Here is an 18,867-nt window from a genome sequence, read left to right on the forward strand (position 1 = left end):
GACCATAGAATCACAAAAAAAAAAATAGTAAAATATGTAGCTTCGCTTGCCTATGGAGGAGAATGGATTAGGAATGTTACGAAAGATCTAGTTTTGGCAGGAATTACTGATGATGAAATTAAAAATAGAAATAATTTTAAAACAAAAGTGAACAAATGGGAAATTATTCCAGAGATAAAAGCACCAAGAGTTGGCACAAGATGGAGTGAAGAAAGAAAAGCTGCATTTTCTCAGAGAATGAAAAGCTGGTGGGCGAACAAGAAAACCGCCAAGTCTAATAAAAATCGATGATCATGATTTTACTCAGCGTCTTCCACTTCGGGAGCTCTACGACTAATAATAATAATAATAATAATAATAATAATAATAATAATAATAATAATAAATTGATTGAAAAATATTTGCTCTGGCAAATATAATAAATTGATATATAAATTATGATTATCTATCATAAATTGAGTGTTAGGAAGTCCTTAAAAAGATGTTGAATATTGTAAGATTGTATGAGTGCTTGTTGTGTTTTCTAGAACCCTATTCAATGTGAAATCTTGAATAAGTGTAAAACATTGTGTTGACGAATTATTACAGATTATCATAAATTGAGTGTTATGAAGTCCTTGAAAGAAGTTGAATATTGCAGGACTGTGTTGTGTTTTCGAGAACCCTATTCGATGTGAAGTCTTGAATTAGTTTGAACCAATGTTTTGACGAATTATCACAGATTTTCATAAATTGAGTGTTAGGAAGTCCTTGAAAGATGTTGAATATTGGAAGATGGTAGGACTGAGTCTGAGTTGTGTTTTGTGAACCCTATTCGTTGTGAAGTCTTGAAATTCGAGTAAACCAATGTGTTGACAAATTATTACCGATTTTCATGAATTTGGAAATTGAGTATTGAATAGTCCTTGAAAGATAATTGAATATTAGAAGGTTGTAGGACTGCGTTGTGTTTTCGTCAACCCTATTCCATGTGAAGTCTTGAATTCGTGTAAAACAATATTACGAATTATTACAGATTATCAAAAAATTAGTGTTAGCAAGTACTTGAAATATATTGAATATTGTAGGACTGTGTTGTGTTTTCGACAACCCTATTCAATATGAAGTCTTGAATTCGTGTAAAACAATGTGTTTACGAATTATTACAGATTATCATAAATTGAGTGTTAGGAAGTCCTTGAAAGATATTGAATATTGTAAGATTGTAGAACTTTGTTCTGTTTTCGCCAACCCTGTTCGATGAAGTCTTGAATTCGTGTAAACCAATGCGTTGACGAATTATTGCAGATATTCATAAATTGAGTATTATGAAGTCCTTGGAAGATGTTTAATATTGTAAGATTATAGAACTGTGTTGTGTTTTCGAGAACCCTATTCTATGTGAAGTCTTGAATTAGTGTAAAACAATGTGTTGAGATTATCATAAATTGTGTGTTAGGAAGTTTTTCAAAGATATTGAATATTTTAAGATTGTAGAGGAGTGTGTTGTGTTTTCGATGTGAGGACTAAATGTGTGTAAACCGATGCGTTGACGAACTATAACCGATTTTCAATGTTTGTGGCTTGGTTTGTGTGAATGGTGTGCAAGAAGGAGATTGATGTTATTGTTGAATGAAAGGATAGGATGGCTCTTGGCTGCCACCATCTGCTATGGGAAGAAAGAGTCCTGCCCTCATCAGGATGTCTGATTGTTAACATTTCCTCCTCTTTTTCTTTTTACGCCGGTCTATAGTCTAAAAATATCGAATGACCATTTGGTGGAGAAAAGTATTCTGTAGGATCTTCTTCACTTTAGCCCTCTCCTTGTTCCTCCCATTCTTCTCCTTTTATTCTTAATTCTCTTGTCTCTCCATCTTCTTTCATCTTCATTACATTATCATTACTTTTCTTCTCCAATCTCCAATACCCTTCTTCTACAATCTTCTACATTATTTTATCTCCTTGTTTTTCTGTTTCTCATCTCTTCTTTCTTTCCTTTTCTCCTCTCCTCTTTTCTTCTCCTTCTGTTGACTCTTCCGACCACCCTTCCCCCCTTCTGTTCCTTCATTTCCTTTTCTCATCCTCTTCTACCCTTACTGCGTCTTTTCGCCTCTTTTTCTGCGTCTGTTTTGTCCTTTATTCTTCCCAGTTGAATTCTTGTTCCATCTTCATATTTATCATCTTTTTTCTCTCCCTTTCTCTTCTCTATCTTCCACTCATTTATGCTTCCCTCCAACCTTTATCACCCTCCTTATTTTATTCTGGTCCTTCATCACCTCTTTCTGCTTCTGTATCTTCTCTCTATCCTTTTTCCACTCGAACTTCTTACCTCTTCTTCCCACTTGTTCCTATTTATTTCTCTTTCGCATCTTATGCCTTTATCTACTTCCTTGAAATCGAAAATTTTATATTAACAATTATTTTCATCATCTTTTCCGCTCTGTGCGAACTTTCTATTATTCTATATTAGCAGGTATCCCGTGCTCCGCAAGGGTCTAATTAAAAACTTGATAAACTGAAAACTGTAATCTTGAAAAATTTAAAACAGGACTTTAAATTAATACAGGCCGGTGAATTAATAATCTATATGCAAAAGTTAATCAGTTCAGAAGTGATGATGCGTCATTTGTAATTTTCCTATCCCGTACGTGTATAAGCCAATTCTTTCAATCCTTGATTAGGATTTCGTCTAATAATAATCATTCAAATTAGCATTTGAACAAAAGCAATTTCTAATTTATTTCCATTAAAATATAGATATAATATATTTTATTCAGATTTTCTATCTCCTTCTTGTTTGTCTTCCCCTTTTCGTCCTCATCTCCTTCCTCCTTCTCCTCCTCATCTTCTACTTCTCCTTACACTTCTTTTACTCCTCCTTGTTCGCCTTCTTTTCATACTCATCTCCATCCTCTGTTTCCTCCTCTCATTCTTTTTCTTCCTCTTCTTTTCCTTCTTCTTCCCCTTATCATCATCATCTTCTTCTTCTTCTTCTTCTTCTTCCTCTTATCTTCTTCCTATTCTTCTCCTTCTTCTCCCCCTTATCTTATTCTTCTTCCCCTTATCTTTTTCTTCTTCTTCTTCCTCTTTCCTTCTTCTTCTTCTTCTTCCTCTTCTTCTTCTTCTTCTTCTTCTTCTTCTTCTTCTTCTTCTTCTTCTTCTTCTTCTTCTTCTTCTTCCCCTTATCTATATCTACCTGTTCCTCTCCATTCCATACCTCTTCCTTCTCCTTTTTTGTTTTTCAGGACGATTTAGAGAATAGACGGTATAGAGTTCTGCTTCCATACTACCTTTCAAGTTGTAAAAGCGCAAAGAATGGTCAAAGGCCGCTGCCGATTGTCTCTCAGCTGACAAGAAATATTTATGACATGTGTCACAGCTCTGCAAAGAAGATTAGTTGGCTCGTGAAATCAATGGTTCTGCTCATTTTGAATGGTGCGACCTCCGCATTGGAATGGTCACGTCTTTGTAAATAGACCCGGAATGCTTGTTTTCAGACAACATATGGGAAGTTTGTTGTTTTCTAAGCTCGACCACGTTCAAAGCAGTTGATACATTTGGAAAAGTTCAAGAAATAACACATTTTACAATTAAATAGTTCATTTTCGTGAGATACGTAAAATAATTGTGTTATTTTTATTATGTAATCATATTATTGCTCCCTATAGTGAGGTCCTTGTTTTAATGGCAGTGAAGAAAGATAGGAGAAAAACGTTGCCAATTCTCTCCATTTTGCCACTGACTGTACAAGTGTACACAGCTGTTACTCAATTCATCCCATTAAATTTAATCCAATGATAATTATCATTTCCTTGATAAAATAATCAATTTAATGTCAAATTAATTAAGAAAATATATTTTTTCATAATTTGATTCAAAAATTTGCTTCCATAACAAAACTGAGATCAGATTTTTATTTTTATACAAACCTGAAATGGCGGCTAATTTAAAAAGCTGTGATACAACGATCTGAATTTCAAAACAACAGAAATTGAGTTATTTGGTAGGTATTCTATTCCAATTCCTTTTTAAAATAATAGAAAAATAGAAATCCTATTTAAAAATAAGTAATTTCAATGGATTAATTCTGAAATAACTTTTCATTATTATTTATACCGGTATGAGTAGGTCTAACCTATACGGGTAGACTAACTGAAGCATGGATGGTTAGTTATCAACTTTTAAAATGTCATTTCAGGTATTTTAATTTGTGTTTCTCATACGGTAATGTTTAAAAATTATTTCATCGTTTCAAAAATACATTTTAAATCAATTATACGACTTGTGTAGGCCTACTCAAGTATTTTGATAGAATGAAAAAAAAATGGCGGCTGAGATTTTTTGTTCAGTTTTGTACAGTCACTGTCAAAAGTAAATATAAAATATTCTAACAAATAGACAGCATTGCAAAGCGAGAGAGAGATAGTGCTATCTGTTTTGTCGTATGATAGAAAAGGACAGCAACAGTATTGACAATCATACACTGCCATTATAATGTGGACCTCACTATAGTTTTGCCTACATGCCCACTAAATCTAAGTTCTACCTCAATCACTAAATCATTAAGGAAACATTATTCTCGTTCAATTTTTGATCATCGTAATATCTATATGATGAATAAATACGTAAATAAATGATGAAATTAAAACACACATAATATTGTCAAATTCTACACAGTTTTATTTGGTACAGGACCATGGCTTCGTGACCACACAGGTCAAAATGTACCAAATTAAACTGTATAGAATTTGACAATATATCTGTGTTTTTATTTCATTATGGAACGATTCTACAACATTGACAGTGACTCAGTCGAATTTTTCGTGAATAAATATTTCATCAACCATACATATTTGCTTTATTGAATTCTCAATGAAGTATGTATACTATACTGTTAGTTAGACCATGTACATCAAGATCTATTTCATATACATTGAAAGCTTTCAGAATTGATATTCAAACATGCTCACTGGTTATAGCACTAGGATGCGATTCTGGTAATGAATTTCAATAACATCCAGTATTTGAACTGTTTATGAATGTCTAGAGTTCCAAACTGTATAAAAATAAGCATTAAATGTAAATAAATAGTGAATATAAATAAACATCAATTCACATACTTCATGGAATACTTTGCTAATATAGTCCCAAATCACTTCATAAACAATAGAATAACAAAAAAACTGAGTAGTGAAATAGTTGAGTGGGTAAAAGCTAGAGCTTATTTCAAGATAAGTGTATGAAATGATAATTTTGTAATAACTTTAAGAACATACCTTAGTGTATAATCCGTCTGTTATAATATATTTTTTATTCATGTTATAATATTTGTATTTTGAGTCGCACTCACTGCTGGCGAACAAGTTCCACTTATGCCAGTAGTGCCTTTTCACTCGTATATAAATTTGATTTCTTTATAATATTGTTAATTTTATTGTACTGTATACTGTATTGGTATATTCATAAATTTAGTATTGTTACAATCTGTATTGAAAGTTTTGGCAACTAAATTTGGTTTGATTTGAAATCTGAGTACCCTTTTTATTGTTATTTATATCAAAGGTAGCCCTAAAGAAAAAAAATACAATAAGATGGTAAATAGTAAAGTATACATACAGTTTATAAACTGTAAAAAATATTGAGATATTGATAAGTAATAAATCCTTATCCACCTCATTCTATTTTGACATTGTTAATTACATTCTTGGTTGCCCATATGCCCATTGTTGTTTATGTCCGATAAGCAGTGCCGATAATACCTCTCATCATCCTTCTATTCTACTTCGCAATGTATCTGGACGACTATAAAATCCATAATCGCAATCGCTTTTGTTATGTCTGGTGAAAAGCATCCGGTTTTTTCCACTTGCTTTTCTTTCTCCAATGCATGTCTGAACTTGTTATGCGCGACAACTGTGGAATAAGAAAAAACTATATTGATAGGTCTATGTCAATATAGAATATGCGATGTTTGGTGTTATTCACCCAAGATAGTCTGATTTTCCTTTTTTGCTTCAATCTAATTATAGAAATAGCTAGATAATACTTGGTAGTAGGTAATTCGGAGACACTGTTTTTCATTTAGTGTTGAAGTAGCTGTCGTTGAGTGAAGTTGGTCTAGTAAACAGTGCGTTGTGGTCTAGTAGTGAAGGTGTATATATATACATATAGTGCTTGTACTGAACTTCTATTGGTTTCCACAAGATTCCTTCCCTTGGATAGGATAGGACTTACATCATCGTGCCGCAGGTTATATGATACGAAGATGAATTTAATACATTTCTTTCTATTCTTACCTTCTTTCTCCTTCTATTTTCATCTTCTCTCTCTTTCCTTTTGCACGTTCTCTGTTCCATAATTGCGAAGGGAGGGGAGACTACAGCAGGGAGACCGTGTTCGTTGGATATGGTTGTTCGTTCATCTCCGTGTGTTCAAATGCTATGCTAGTCTAGGCTTTATGTAGTTGGAAATGTATATATGTATTTAGTGTTGGAACAAATTACGGTATATTGACGGCGTACTCTGTTGTTTTCGTGCGTTTCGCTTTAGAATCCTTTCTCTTTGAAAATGAGGTCTCAGCACAAACGCCTTTAATAAGGTGTTCTGAATTTCTGAAAGACGCAAATTTCAGGTTGACGTTTTCTTCTTTTCTTGTGTCGATTGTAGAAAGTTGAGTTCAACATAGAGGGCAAACTTATGTTCAGTTTTCTTTGTCAAATTCTGTAATTATGCCATGAAGATTTCATGGAAATTGGAAATTCTCCTGAAACTCTTATTCCTCAATATTCTATCATACCACCGTATAATATATTCTAGTATACCATCATAACAGCCTTAATGTTGTTCATGCAAGGTCTAGAATACACCTTATGTATGTAACCTTATACAAATTAGGAAGAGGAATAGCACAAGGTTACCTTATTTTTGTTCTCCTTATCATTATTTCAATGATGTACTCAATCCAATTTTGTTTGATTATATATTTCTAATAGCGTATTGAAACTAGTTGCTCGTATATAGTATATATGATTTTGATACAGATTTTCTTTTGAAATAGATAGAAAAATTGAAAGATAATGTTGAAAATCCCTAAATCTCAGTTCTCTAAAAGCTGAACGTGATTTCGATATATCTAATACTTATACATAATTATAAGCATTATTATATTACTTGTTACTAGTTCTTTTTAGGTCAATTCCAAACTCTTATTTTCATTTTAATATTATCTATAGTAGGCTACGTGATTACATTTCTCAATGCCACCAACTTCCCTGTATTTTTGAGGACCTTTGATACTACTCATTTTTCATCTCCTGCATTTTAATTCTTGTAATTTATTTTTATTTTATTTGGTGTTGTCTGTTGGGGAGCTGAGTAGTGTGTTCAAAAATAACTCATACATTATGTATATTAATTCATTGAATTAGGCTATCTATGCCTATTAAGAAATTATTCAATGCAGAAAACCTCTTTGTTTTATTTGTATTAAATGTTATAGTATTCAACTTTGTATAGTAATTGTTTAATGAATAAACCTTGATTTGATTTATTTGATTGAGCTGCAAATGAAAATCCTACTGCCCTTCGAGAATCTTAGTAATTGAATATTATCCTCAGACTGCATCAATTTTTCCCCTTATGAAGGTTAATTGTTTCTTTCTTGAATCTATTTTCGAACGTTTCATATTGCTCCACCCCATTTCTTCTTTGCATTTTCATCATCAGGACTTACAAAAATTTTCTTCATTAGACGTAAAGTCTTGAAAGTCAGGACCTCAATAAATTATTTCTACTTCATCTTAGCCTTTACCTTTCGTGGAGACGAACGTTTCCAATCTTGTCTATGAAGATATTTTAAAGTCGCCTTGAGCCGTTCTTATTAAGGATGTCTTATTAATTTTGCCTTAATAAGATCCTCAGCAGTAAATTAATACTCAGTTCAATCTTATGCTATGAAAGGATACCTGGTAGAGCATTGAACTTCGTAGAGATAGAATGATTTTTATCAGTTTGTTTTTACTCTATCTATTGATTTCCTTCTCGTATGTTGTTATCATACTGAATACTAGAGTTATCTGTCAAAAATATAATTTGTGAAACATATAAATGAGTTCTAGTAAAATGGTATGATTCCGAATAAAAACATCAAACAAATGCCGTCTTGGTCATTTTCAAAAATGGAAATTCAAATGTAGTTATAAAGATAAAAGGTTTGATTTACTTTGATCTTTACTCAGCCCTTTTGATTATTTTTGCTGGAAAATGTTTCTATAGTCATATGGTTTTCTCCTATCTACTCACCATTGTTCAATGTTTCATCCATTAAAAACCAAACTAAGGCATACCTTATCCTTATGTGATTATTTAACAAATAAAATGATTATTTATGTGATTAGTTTGAATAATCACCTCCCCAGGTAGATTATCAGATTTCATAAAATTAGTTATCTAACAATTTCGAATGTTGAATCCTTCCAATCACCAATTCTCTAAATTCTAGACCACTAATAAAATTCTACATAATATTCAATGTGAACCATCTATAATGCACATACCACATGCTACCCTACACACTACAGTACCAGAAGTACCAGTATATAGTTGAACTGATTTTGAAATTTTATGTAACTGGATAGAAGGGGGCAGAGCAATGGTAATAATGAGGAATTGCAATTTGCTGCAAAAAAAGGTCAACCGCAAGCCAAATTTGGACAATTGAAAGGGGAGATATTTTGAGTGGGTAGACGCATGCTTAAAGTATGCTATATTATATACTATGCTCGAGTATATACTTTATAGTTTTGCAATTGGATTTATTGTTAAGCGCTCGGAGCGAGCAGGTTTTGCTCTGGTGGGTATGAGACAGCTATATAACACCAACTATGTACATATATACAAATATACGTTTCTAGACAGGTATATGGCTGAAAGAGGCGGTGGGAATATGATCCAGTACCAGAGTCGAGTTACCTCTCTCTTGTATGCTGGCCTCAACTGATCTATCTCCGATATTACTTCAAGTGTTACGTATCCAGATAATCAGAACATAAATCAAGCCCGAGAATTTGATCCGTTTGAAAATAATTTTTCAAAGATGTGATACAACCCTTCTGCAATCTGTCATTGATGTAGAATGAGATCATGAATTTAGTGGAAACCATTTTTCAAATATGAGAAAAACATAGTTCCCCCACCAGTGTATTATTCAAATCTTGAAAGAAAATATTGAACGAGATTTATATGCTTCGATAGGAAGCTTGAAAATAATGATTTTGATTACTCAATGTTCTCCAATATTGCACGAAACTCTAGATTTGCGGAAAGAATACAATAGCAATCACAATCACTCAAGATATATTCTCTTTTTGCTAAGACCGATGCCCACATGAACAGGATTTTGCGTGGGTAATGTAAGAGTCGATGATAAGAGATGAGTAGGATATTGTTTTAGGTGGTATCTGAACCACCGAGAAGCAATTTTAAAGTCATGAATAATATTCAGCTTAGTCGACTTGTGAAGTTTTCCCCGTACAACGAGGTTCGCATGCACGTGCCTTTATCAGAGCGATAAGATACTTGCGCGATCTCGGAGCCAACCCGCTTACCAATATTTGAAAGCTATCAGTTCTCTCTCGGATTGAGAGTTGAATTGATTCTAATGTATCGCAAGTATCTAAAGACTATATCGCAACTATCAAAAGACTACATCGCAACTATTTAAAGAATATATAGCAACTATCTAAAGACTATATCGCAACTATTTAAAGAATATATTATAGCATCTATCTAAAGACTATACCGCAACTTTCTAAAGACTATATCGCAACTATTCAAAGACTACATCGCAACTATCTTAATACTATATAGTCACTTTCTAAAGACTATATATCGCAACTTTCTAAAGACTATATATCTCGCAACTATCTAAAGACTACATCGCAACTATTTAAAGAATATATAGCAACTATCTAAAGACTATACCGCAACTATCTAAAGACTATATCGCAACTATCTTAATACTATATAGTCACTTTCTAAAAACTATATATCGCAACTATCTAAAGACTATATATCTCGCAACTATCTAAATACTATATCGCAACTATCTTTGATTTCATGGACTTCAACTTTATGAAGAACTGGATGGAGTTTATCATCCATTCTACTTAATTTTATTCATAATTTCAATTCGTTATGACGTGAATGTTAGTGGTTGAATGCATATATGTCTAGAGTTCTCAAAGTTTGTGAAGTGTAAATATCGAGTGTGTTTTTTTCTGTTCTCTCTTATCGATTTGTGTAACTTATCAACTTGTTTTCTGTTGAATAACTTTGTTTTTGTGGCTTTTTCAGACATTGCCATGGAATTGCAGTGTCATAGCACCGCAGTTTCAGCAGCTTTCCTTTGCAGCATGTTGGCATTCGCACTTTCCCATGCTTTGGCACGCGGATTAGGTGAGTCGCTTCATCAATTAATCTTAATTTCAATTCTGTTATAAATTTGCTCATCGATAAAAAAATGTCTAAATGATGGAATTTGAAATACCGCAATATGTGAAAATCGTTGAAACCTTATATCATAGTGATATTACTAGAAGTTGATAACCAATACGAATATGTAAAACGTACCAATCAGCATCAATATGTGAAAATCTTTGAAACTTTATATCATAGCGATATTACAAGAAGTTGATAACCAATACGAATACGTAGAACGTAATCATCTCTTCTTTTCGATCAGCATTCAGATTATAAAGAAGTTTGACTTCATAATCTTTATCTTTATCTACATTTTCAAATTTATGAAGAAGTTATTTTTATCACAAATAAAATGAATAAAAAATTGGAACAATTTTGTCATTCATAAACATCTATGTACTGATTTGCATCCATTTTCAATTTATTATGATGTGAATGTATTCAATGACTTGAATTCAATAACAATGAATAGATTATTTATTTATTTTGAAGGATGAGTGGAAGCTAGTGTCACATTTTAACCCAAATTTCAAAGATTACTATTTTTCATAAAAATGATGTTAGAATATAAACATATCTAGATATTTTTCTTGTTCCAATTATTACACCCGGTCACACAAAGGTCTGTTCACTTTTAATTCTGTTTAAATGACACAACAACCAATCAGAGAAGCCTTCTTATAAAAAAAACCTACTCTGATTGGTTCTCTCGGAATTTAATCATGATTAAAATTCAACAGGCTTTTGTGCAACTGGGCCTGAGTCTATATATTATGTTCAATCAGCTGATTACACTTAGCATGGTGATGATCCCGGATTTAAGATTGATTTGGTGTGCAAGAGTTTAGAACACAGAATTCAAATTATGATTTTCTTGATCCATAGCTAACTGAATGGAATTTCACGTGGAATAGTTGATTTGCAGTGGTTATTTCGGCGGATAATGAATGCGAATCGAGTAGAAATTGTCAATTTCAAGCTTCATATCAAACAACATGAATAAAGTTATAGCCACAGATTGGATTTAACCCTCGATTGTCGCTTTGTAGGATGTGAATGTAAACGCGAAGATGTGTGGCGCTTATGCCATTGGAATCTCTAAATCTCTAATACTATCAAAGGCGTTCGCATGCAAATAGCATAACACACACACATTCGATTCGTCGGAACCCCTGAGACGACGATGCACTACCGGGATTTAGTCTGGTAAATCGCTTATAATACCCATCTTATCTATCGAAATCTGGAGATAAATTTATTTCGAGATCGGCTCACCGTGAAGTAGAATGAAGGTTCGAGGGATGCTTTGCGTTTTTGCATTCAGCTCCTGCTCCTGTCGGTCTTCCCCCCTCCCCCCTTACATCACCCCCCCAGCCAATACCGCCACCTCCTGTATCTTTGAATTGAGCTGTAGGGGCTGACGGAAGCACAAAGGCTAGGCATAGCCAGCCACCTGGCGGTCTCACAAAAAATCCCTCCCTATAGAAGAGAGGATTTATTAGGACGTTTTTGTCCCAGTCAAGGTATTTCCTTCTCTTGACGTGCTTCCAGATTTCAGGCTATGGAATTTAGAGAATCGTTTCCACAACATTAGTTCTTGAAGTCCGTTTCGGCACTTCATTCATGCCAAACTTTCACTGGCCTGTCCGATACTTGAGACTGTTTCAAAAATAGAGAAACTATGTTTTAGTTTAAGGGTGTACTACACGCCTAACGAATTTCTCTAAGAAAATCGTGTAGTTACAAAAAAAAATCTTCATTTTTCCCAAAAATTACTAACAATGACAGTGGTTGTAGCAATAAAAAATATTGAAAGAATAACACTATACCACTATAAAATTATGGTGGTGTTGACAACATCAACGTCTTATTGTTTCAATTATTTATTTATTTACTTGAAGAATAAATGGGTTATGTTGAAGCTATCTCCACAACACTTCAAAAGTATTTATTCTGTTTCAACTTACATTTCAACTTGAAAATATAAATTATATATATTATTATATTGAAGTAATTGATGGAAATATTTCATCTGCATGGGTGTTGAACCCAAAACCTAATAGAAGAAATACTTTTGAACCAGTGTTGTGGAGATAGTTTATTTATTTATTTATTGATACATACATAAATATACCTATATGAGTGCTACAGGTATAGCCCAAATGCACTCATGAATAAAATTACATCAGTTGTAATGTACGATAAATACTATAACACAAATTATTATCATAAGAATACATTTCAGGAAAGCAGGTGTACAAAAAAAAAAAAAAAATTGAAAGTAAATTGTAAATTTATTCTTTAAGTCGACGCATACACCACAGTGAACTATTAACCAACATATGCCCTATCGAATAAATAAATGAATGAATCCGTAAATAAAAAAATATGTTTGGGAAAAATCAAGGGTGTAAAGTCTTGTCTTCAGGCAGCTAACGAATTTCTTAGCGCATCTGTAGGGACGTAGGGTAATGAAACGGCAGTAAACATTCATCATTTTGTAAGCATCGTAAAAACTTGTTTGGTTGAAGTTAAAGCTCCAGCAAGACATTTTTTCCCGCCTTAGTAACGATTTCAAATCTCATTGGTAGCATACTTCAACCTACTTGACAAAATTGATTCATTAATAGTAGCAGTGAAGTATATTAATAGTAGCAGACACCACATCACTAAGAGAAGTGTAAACATGACCTTAAGATGAACACCATCAATTCTGCTCATGAGCTCTATCCAGGCCTATTTTCATACATTTTCAATTACTGTATTCATAAATAAAACACTGGATAGATGTAATTACAACTGCTCTCGTATTATTTTTAAGAGAAAAAGGTAATAACAGACATAATATAGATAAGTTTAGTTAATGATATTAATATTAATATATGATGATAATTGTTTATTTATTTTCCATAAATGAAATTATTTCCATTAATATACATTAATATAAAAATAAGCTATCTAATCAATAAAATGTCCATAATATTCAAAAATACAATATATGAAATTTACTACAAACATAAATAAATTGCATTTTTTCGGAAATTAACCTACTCAACTATGGGAAACCCATGTTCTAGAGCAGGCAATTATCACAAAGAATTGAACAAAGTAAAATAGATTCCGTTGGTACTTTTTGAATCAGGTTGGTAATCTTAGTATTACAAAAAATGAAGATAAGTATAATTTTTATAATCAATAATATGAATAGTGTCTAGTGTCTTTATTGTATATGATAGAAGAGTACTTTGAATGATGTAATAGAACAAGAGTGGATGATGTAATGAATTTTTCTAGATTCCAGACTTCTATTTTTACACTTTATCATTTATGATTCTTCCAAGAGCTCTCAGCAGAATTACTTGGTTGAAATAGTAGTGTAATTAATGATGACATTTACACTTTCTCTGATATAAGCCATCACTTTTCTCTATTACTCATTGGTAATTAATCCCATTATGAAGAAATCAACACTTTCTTTGATAAGTATTCAGCCTACAGTTGGCTAGTAATTCATTTTTCGATTTTCATAATTGATTAGTGATTGATGAAATTTTTTGATATTTTTAAATGTAGGGTGAATGATGAAACGAAGTCACTGGAATTTAAGACGTCTGAGTTATAAATCTATAATCTTTATACAGTAGTGTAGTCTATCATATTATATGAATCTATTATATAGTCTATAAATCATCATTGAATGTAGGGTAAATGATGAAATGACTAAGTCACTGGAATGTCTGACGTCTGTTGATTGATGGATGTAGTCGATTGATGAATAAAAATTTCATTGTAGGCTTACACTCTTTGTGGTCAAGTAATAAAAATTAATACGTCGATCGGTGTAATTGAATAATAATTGCTATGAATCGGAGTTAGTGGTGTGACTTGCAGTCACGAGTGTATGGGGTTATTCCCCTATCATCTTTCCTCCACTTCTGGCTGCAAACTTTTATAAATCATTGTTATTAGTCGGGTTGAAATAGTAGGTGAGCTAGCCTTGGGGACGCCAGAATTAGGCACATCGAATAGCAGCATTTATGAATATTGTATGGGGGTGCGAGAGAGGGGCGTAGACACAGGGTAGCCGAGAGAGTACAGTCATGTCTTTCTGGTGCTACTGAACGAACTAAGAAATTAAAAAGCAAAGAAAAGTGCCGGCAACACGAGAAGGTAGGCTAATGTGGGGGGTACCACGCGAACTAGCTGTAGCCCCATTTCCCTACACAGCGACGAATCCCCTTCATTATAGTTATGAGAAAGGCGGGTCTGTGGGGACTGCACGATATGCTAAAATACCATCCAGTCTTATCGTTCAATTTCATCTCGGGTTTTTGGAATTTCCTTTCCAATCGTGTCTCACTTTCCATTACTTTACACGTTTGGACAAACCTATTTTACACGAGGAAGGCTATTTTCGTCACCCCCTGGCTATAACACTCGGGTAATAGTGCACTTGTTCCGGTGTAATTGGCGTACAGACGTCAATCAACGTTTGATCTTTGATCAGTCATTACAGATCTTACAAATGATCGAAGATCAGATCACACAGGCAACACCTAGCTATCAAAATTATACTGGTACTGGTAAATGTGTTCCTCTGTATAATCAATATTGTTATGTAAGCGGCTGGGTATGTAAACGTCAATCAAGGTACCTGATAACCAATCATAACTACTAGTCTGAACCAGAGAGAATAGAACTCAATACAACTTCCTATTCTATTCTCTGTAGTTTGAACCCACTGTCAAAAGCGCCGCTCAAATTTGCCAAGAAAATTATTCCAATTCCTTTGAAAAATGAATGTCCTCTATGTAATCTACTCACTTTAAAACGTGAATCTAATTATAACAATAAATACCTTTATTTGTACAAATAGACAAATTAGAACACGTCTAAATATACAGAATAATAATGGGTTTTTAACGTGCAGAATTACCTTTGTAAGTCGCACAACTTCTAGGCCTTTGTAAGTTGCACAAGTCAAAAATGTGATTATATGTATATATATATATATATGATTAAGGTTTCTAGGGATACTTGATAGTTTTCAATTTAATAGAGTAGTACCCTTTTTGTTTTCTCAAGACACCGACTAGGTTTAGATAATAATTTCTATTCTCTATAGTCAATATATTTTTTTGGAATTTCCTTCTCAATCATATCACTTCCTTAACAACCCAAACTTGGACAAAGTCATTTTAAACGAGGAAAGGTCTTCTCAAGCGGTTCTGTTACAATGCTAAGAGAAGGGTCACAAATATTTTCACTTATTTTACTATTTCATTCATATCAAAGTATTTCTTGCAAAATCTATAATGAAAAGTGTATCTATTGGATTGCTAACCGCTCTTTTGTTACCAATAGCATTCTATTCAGCCCAGTATAACGTTTACAGTGACTGTCAATGGTTTTGCAAAGTTTTCCAATGTAAAAGGATAATTTCAGACCAATGATCTAACCTTGATATCCACAAGCCTTCTCCCATAAATCAGTGTTTTGCTTACCGAACTGGTTAACTCGTTAAACATTACCAATCACTCAGGGATATGGATAGTGAGTGTAAAATAAGTGAAATTGAAACACATACATGTATGAACTATTCAATCTCATTTTTATACAGTTTACATAATGAAAATAATCAACACGTGATAAAGCTTACAGTATTACTTCATTCATTTTTTATTAACAAGCAAATCGAGCCCCAGGCTGTGAAAGTGAATGAATCAAGTTTGAATAAGAATCAGTCTGGGTAACCACAATAAAATATGCGATAACAATGATCAATATAGTATTTATATTTTTATTGTGCCCTTTCACCATTGCAACTGGAAACTTACGAATTGAGAACTGCATTTCAAGATTCCTTTTGAGTGCTCATTCCATAAGATTAATTTTTGTGTTTACCCATTAACATAATTTGATCGATATATAATTCTCATTTGTTTCAATTCAATTTATTCTTCAACCTTCGTAACTGGTGTTCTTCTATTATTAATACTGTTGTATTCTCTTGTTTCTTAAATACTTTATTCCTTGGTCGGAAGCCACATGTTTTCTCTCATAAAAGTGTTTCAACTGAAAGTCAATATTTCAATTACAAAACTTCTATTACAAATTCCTAATCACTGAACATGAGTTATGTAATGATAGCCTATTGTTAAATATAGCACCAATAAATTCTTAATAGATAATGCAATCTCTATTCAACAAAACAAATTGTCCTTTTTTATTGAATAAGTGATTCCATGAAATGTTATTAAATAAAATACAGCTTTTTTATTACATTTTGACTCTCAATTTCTTAGTAGTGATGATAAAATTGGCATTTGTGAGCGAATCTTCCCCGCTAATTTGTCATAAAATTAGACGGTGACCTTTCTGCTCCAACCTTCGGATTAAAGCGGGTCACCACATAAAAAATAACGGAATCATTTCATGGTAATTATCTGCATTATCTTTGTGGCGAGCTTCAGTGGAACTGCTTGCTTTATTGATAACATTATTGCGTTTTCGTAATATTGCTTTCTTAAAAAAATAATCGGTAGTTTCATTGATACTGTTTCTCCATTCCAATCGTTCAACCAGTTTTTGGGTGCCTAAAATAATTATTTATTGGATATTTAGAAGCTATTAGTATATCATGAACTTACAGAGATTGTCATTTGATATACATCTCAGAAAAACAGCTGTTCTTTCCAGTGTTAACAGAGGTTATTTGAATAATGAAGAAGCACGTGGAATCCGATTGATTGAATTTATTATATAATTCATTCAAATTTTAACTTTAGTATGATTTTTACTAATTTTAAAAACAAAATTCACATTTTATTCCTTTGAAGTTCTGATTTATTGCTCACAAATAATGTAAGCCAAAACTCAAACACATTTCAAATGCAAATTCAAATTCAAATTTTATGCAATCCAATTCACAATATTTACAAATTTTGAGAAAAAATAATACAGCTTAACAATATTAGAGTAATAAGTTAATAATTTATAAAGTACATAAAAGTCTAATTTATTAAACAATAGCATCAGACAAGAATTCGAACATGCTAAACCAGGACTAATTTGTGAATTTGGATAGAAAAATACTGCTTGCTGAGAGTACAAAACTCTACGTCTGCGAGCAGGAATGAATATCTGATAATTTATGAATTTATAGAGAAGTAGAAAAATATAAAAAGAAGAAAGAAAGAAAAATTAGCAACCAATCACTCACACATTCACACTAACCATGCTCACTCTCCAATTCCAGCTCATTTAGCCAATGCATAGCCACCATTATCAGAGTATTTTAACTAAGAAACCACATTGAATAAGGTCTCTAGATAGTCAGGCATAATACCTCTAAGTCATCCAAGAACTTTTGTTTTAAAAACAAGTCGATTTTGTGTTCTCTTAATTTCAAGAGGAATATTGTTGAAAAACTTAGGGCCGCGAAATACAAACGATTTCTGGAAACAAGTGGTATACGATTTAGGAAGTCTTAGTAAATCAGATGTCACTCTCCTAGTTTGATAACTAGGAACATCCCTGAACAACGCATGACCACAGTTTCCAGACATAACATAAAACATATACAATACCTTGAAAACAAAGATATATCTGAGAGGCAAGCATCTGAGACTCTGAAAAATAGGAAAAGAATGTTCATATCTACCCTCCTTCTTGATGGCACGAACTATGGATTTTTGTATAGTTATTAAGGGCTTCAAGTGACTAATGTAAGTGGAGCCCCAACAATTTATACCGTAGCTGATTTTTGAATCGACAAGTGCAAAATATAGCTGCCTCAGGACACTCATAGGGAGAAATTTATTCAAAAAGTAGAACTTCCTCAGTATTAACAGCAGATGGCTTTTTATATCAGTAATATGATGAGACCAAGTGAGTTTTTCATCAACAATCACACCCAAATATTTCAATGAGTCAGTTTGACCAACCACCTCACAGTCACAGTCATGACTCACACAGCTACCATGAAACTTCAGTGCAGAAGGCAATGTCCATGATGTTGATAGTGTAAACAGCATGTATTTTGTTTTTGAAAGATTGAGCTGAATCTTATTGTGTCTAAACCAGAGCAACAGCTTGTTCAAATCATCCTGCATTAATCTTACCAAATTGGGGCCATCCAGATCACAATATGCCAATGCAGTGTCATCTGCATTTTATTCATCAAGGTTTTCCGACCTAACAAACTGTATTGTTAATAATTATTATTAAACGAAAATCCAAATTAAATAATCATTATTATCGTTTAATAATAATTAATTTATTAGCATCTGAATAATTGCAATATCTCAGTAATTTCCATGTGTAAAATGTATTGTCTTTCTGTGTTGTTGTGAAGATGATGTTGTGCTAGATATTTATATTAAATAGAAATAGAAATGACTTGAAATT

General features: G+C 32.7%; 1 protein-coding gene across 10 annotated transcripts in view; it reads left to right on the top strand.

Annotated features, from left to right (window-relative positions):
- LOC111043953 (latrophilin Cirl) overlaps positions 1 to 18,867 on the top strand; it is a 166,935-nt gene that overhangs the window by 50,656 nt on the left and 97,412 nt on the right. For 9 of the 10 annotated variants that reach the window (XM_039442673.1, XM_039442674.1, XM_039442660.1 and 6 more), the window contains exon 2: positions 10,333 to 10,434. In XM_039442673.1, the coding sequence (XP_039298607.1) occupies positions 10,341 to 10,434 (94 nt within the window). In that variant the 5' untranslated portion in view covers positions 10,333 to 10,340. Of the gene's footprint in view, positions 1 to 6,067; positions 6,229 to 10,332; positions 10,435 to 18,867 lie in introns of those variants that run through there. The other variant, XM_039442661.1, reaches the window with a different exon arrangement.

Source organism: Nilaparvata lugens, chromosome X (assembly GCF_014356525.2).
Source record: "Nilaparvata lugens isolate BPH chromosome X, ASM1435652v1, whole genome shotgun sequence".
In the NCBI taxonomy this organism is placed as follows: Eukaryota; Metazoa; Arthropoda; class Insecta; order Hemiptera; family Delphacidae; genus Nilaparvata; species Nilaparvata lugens.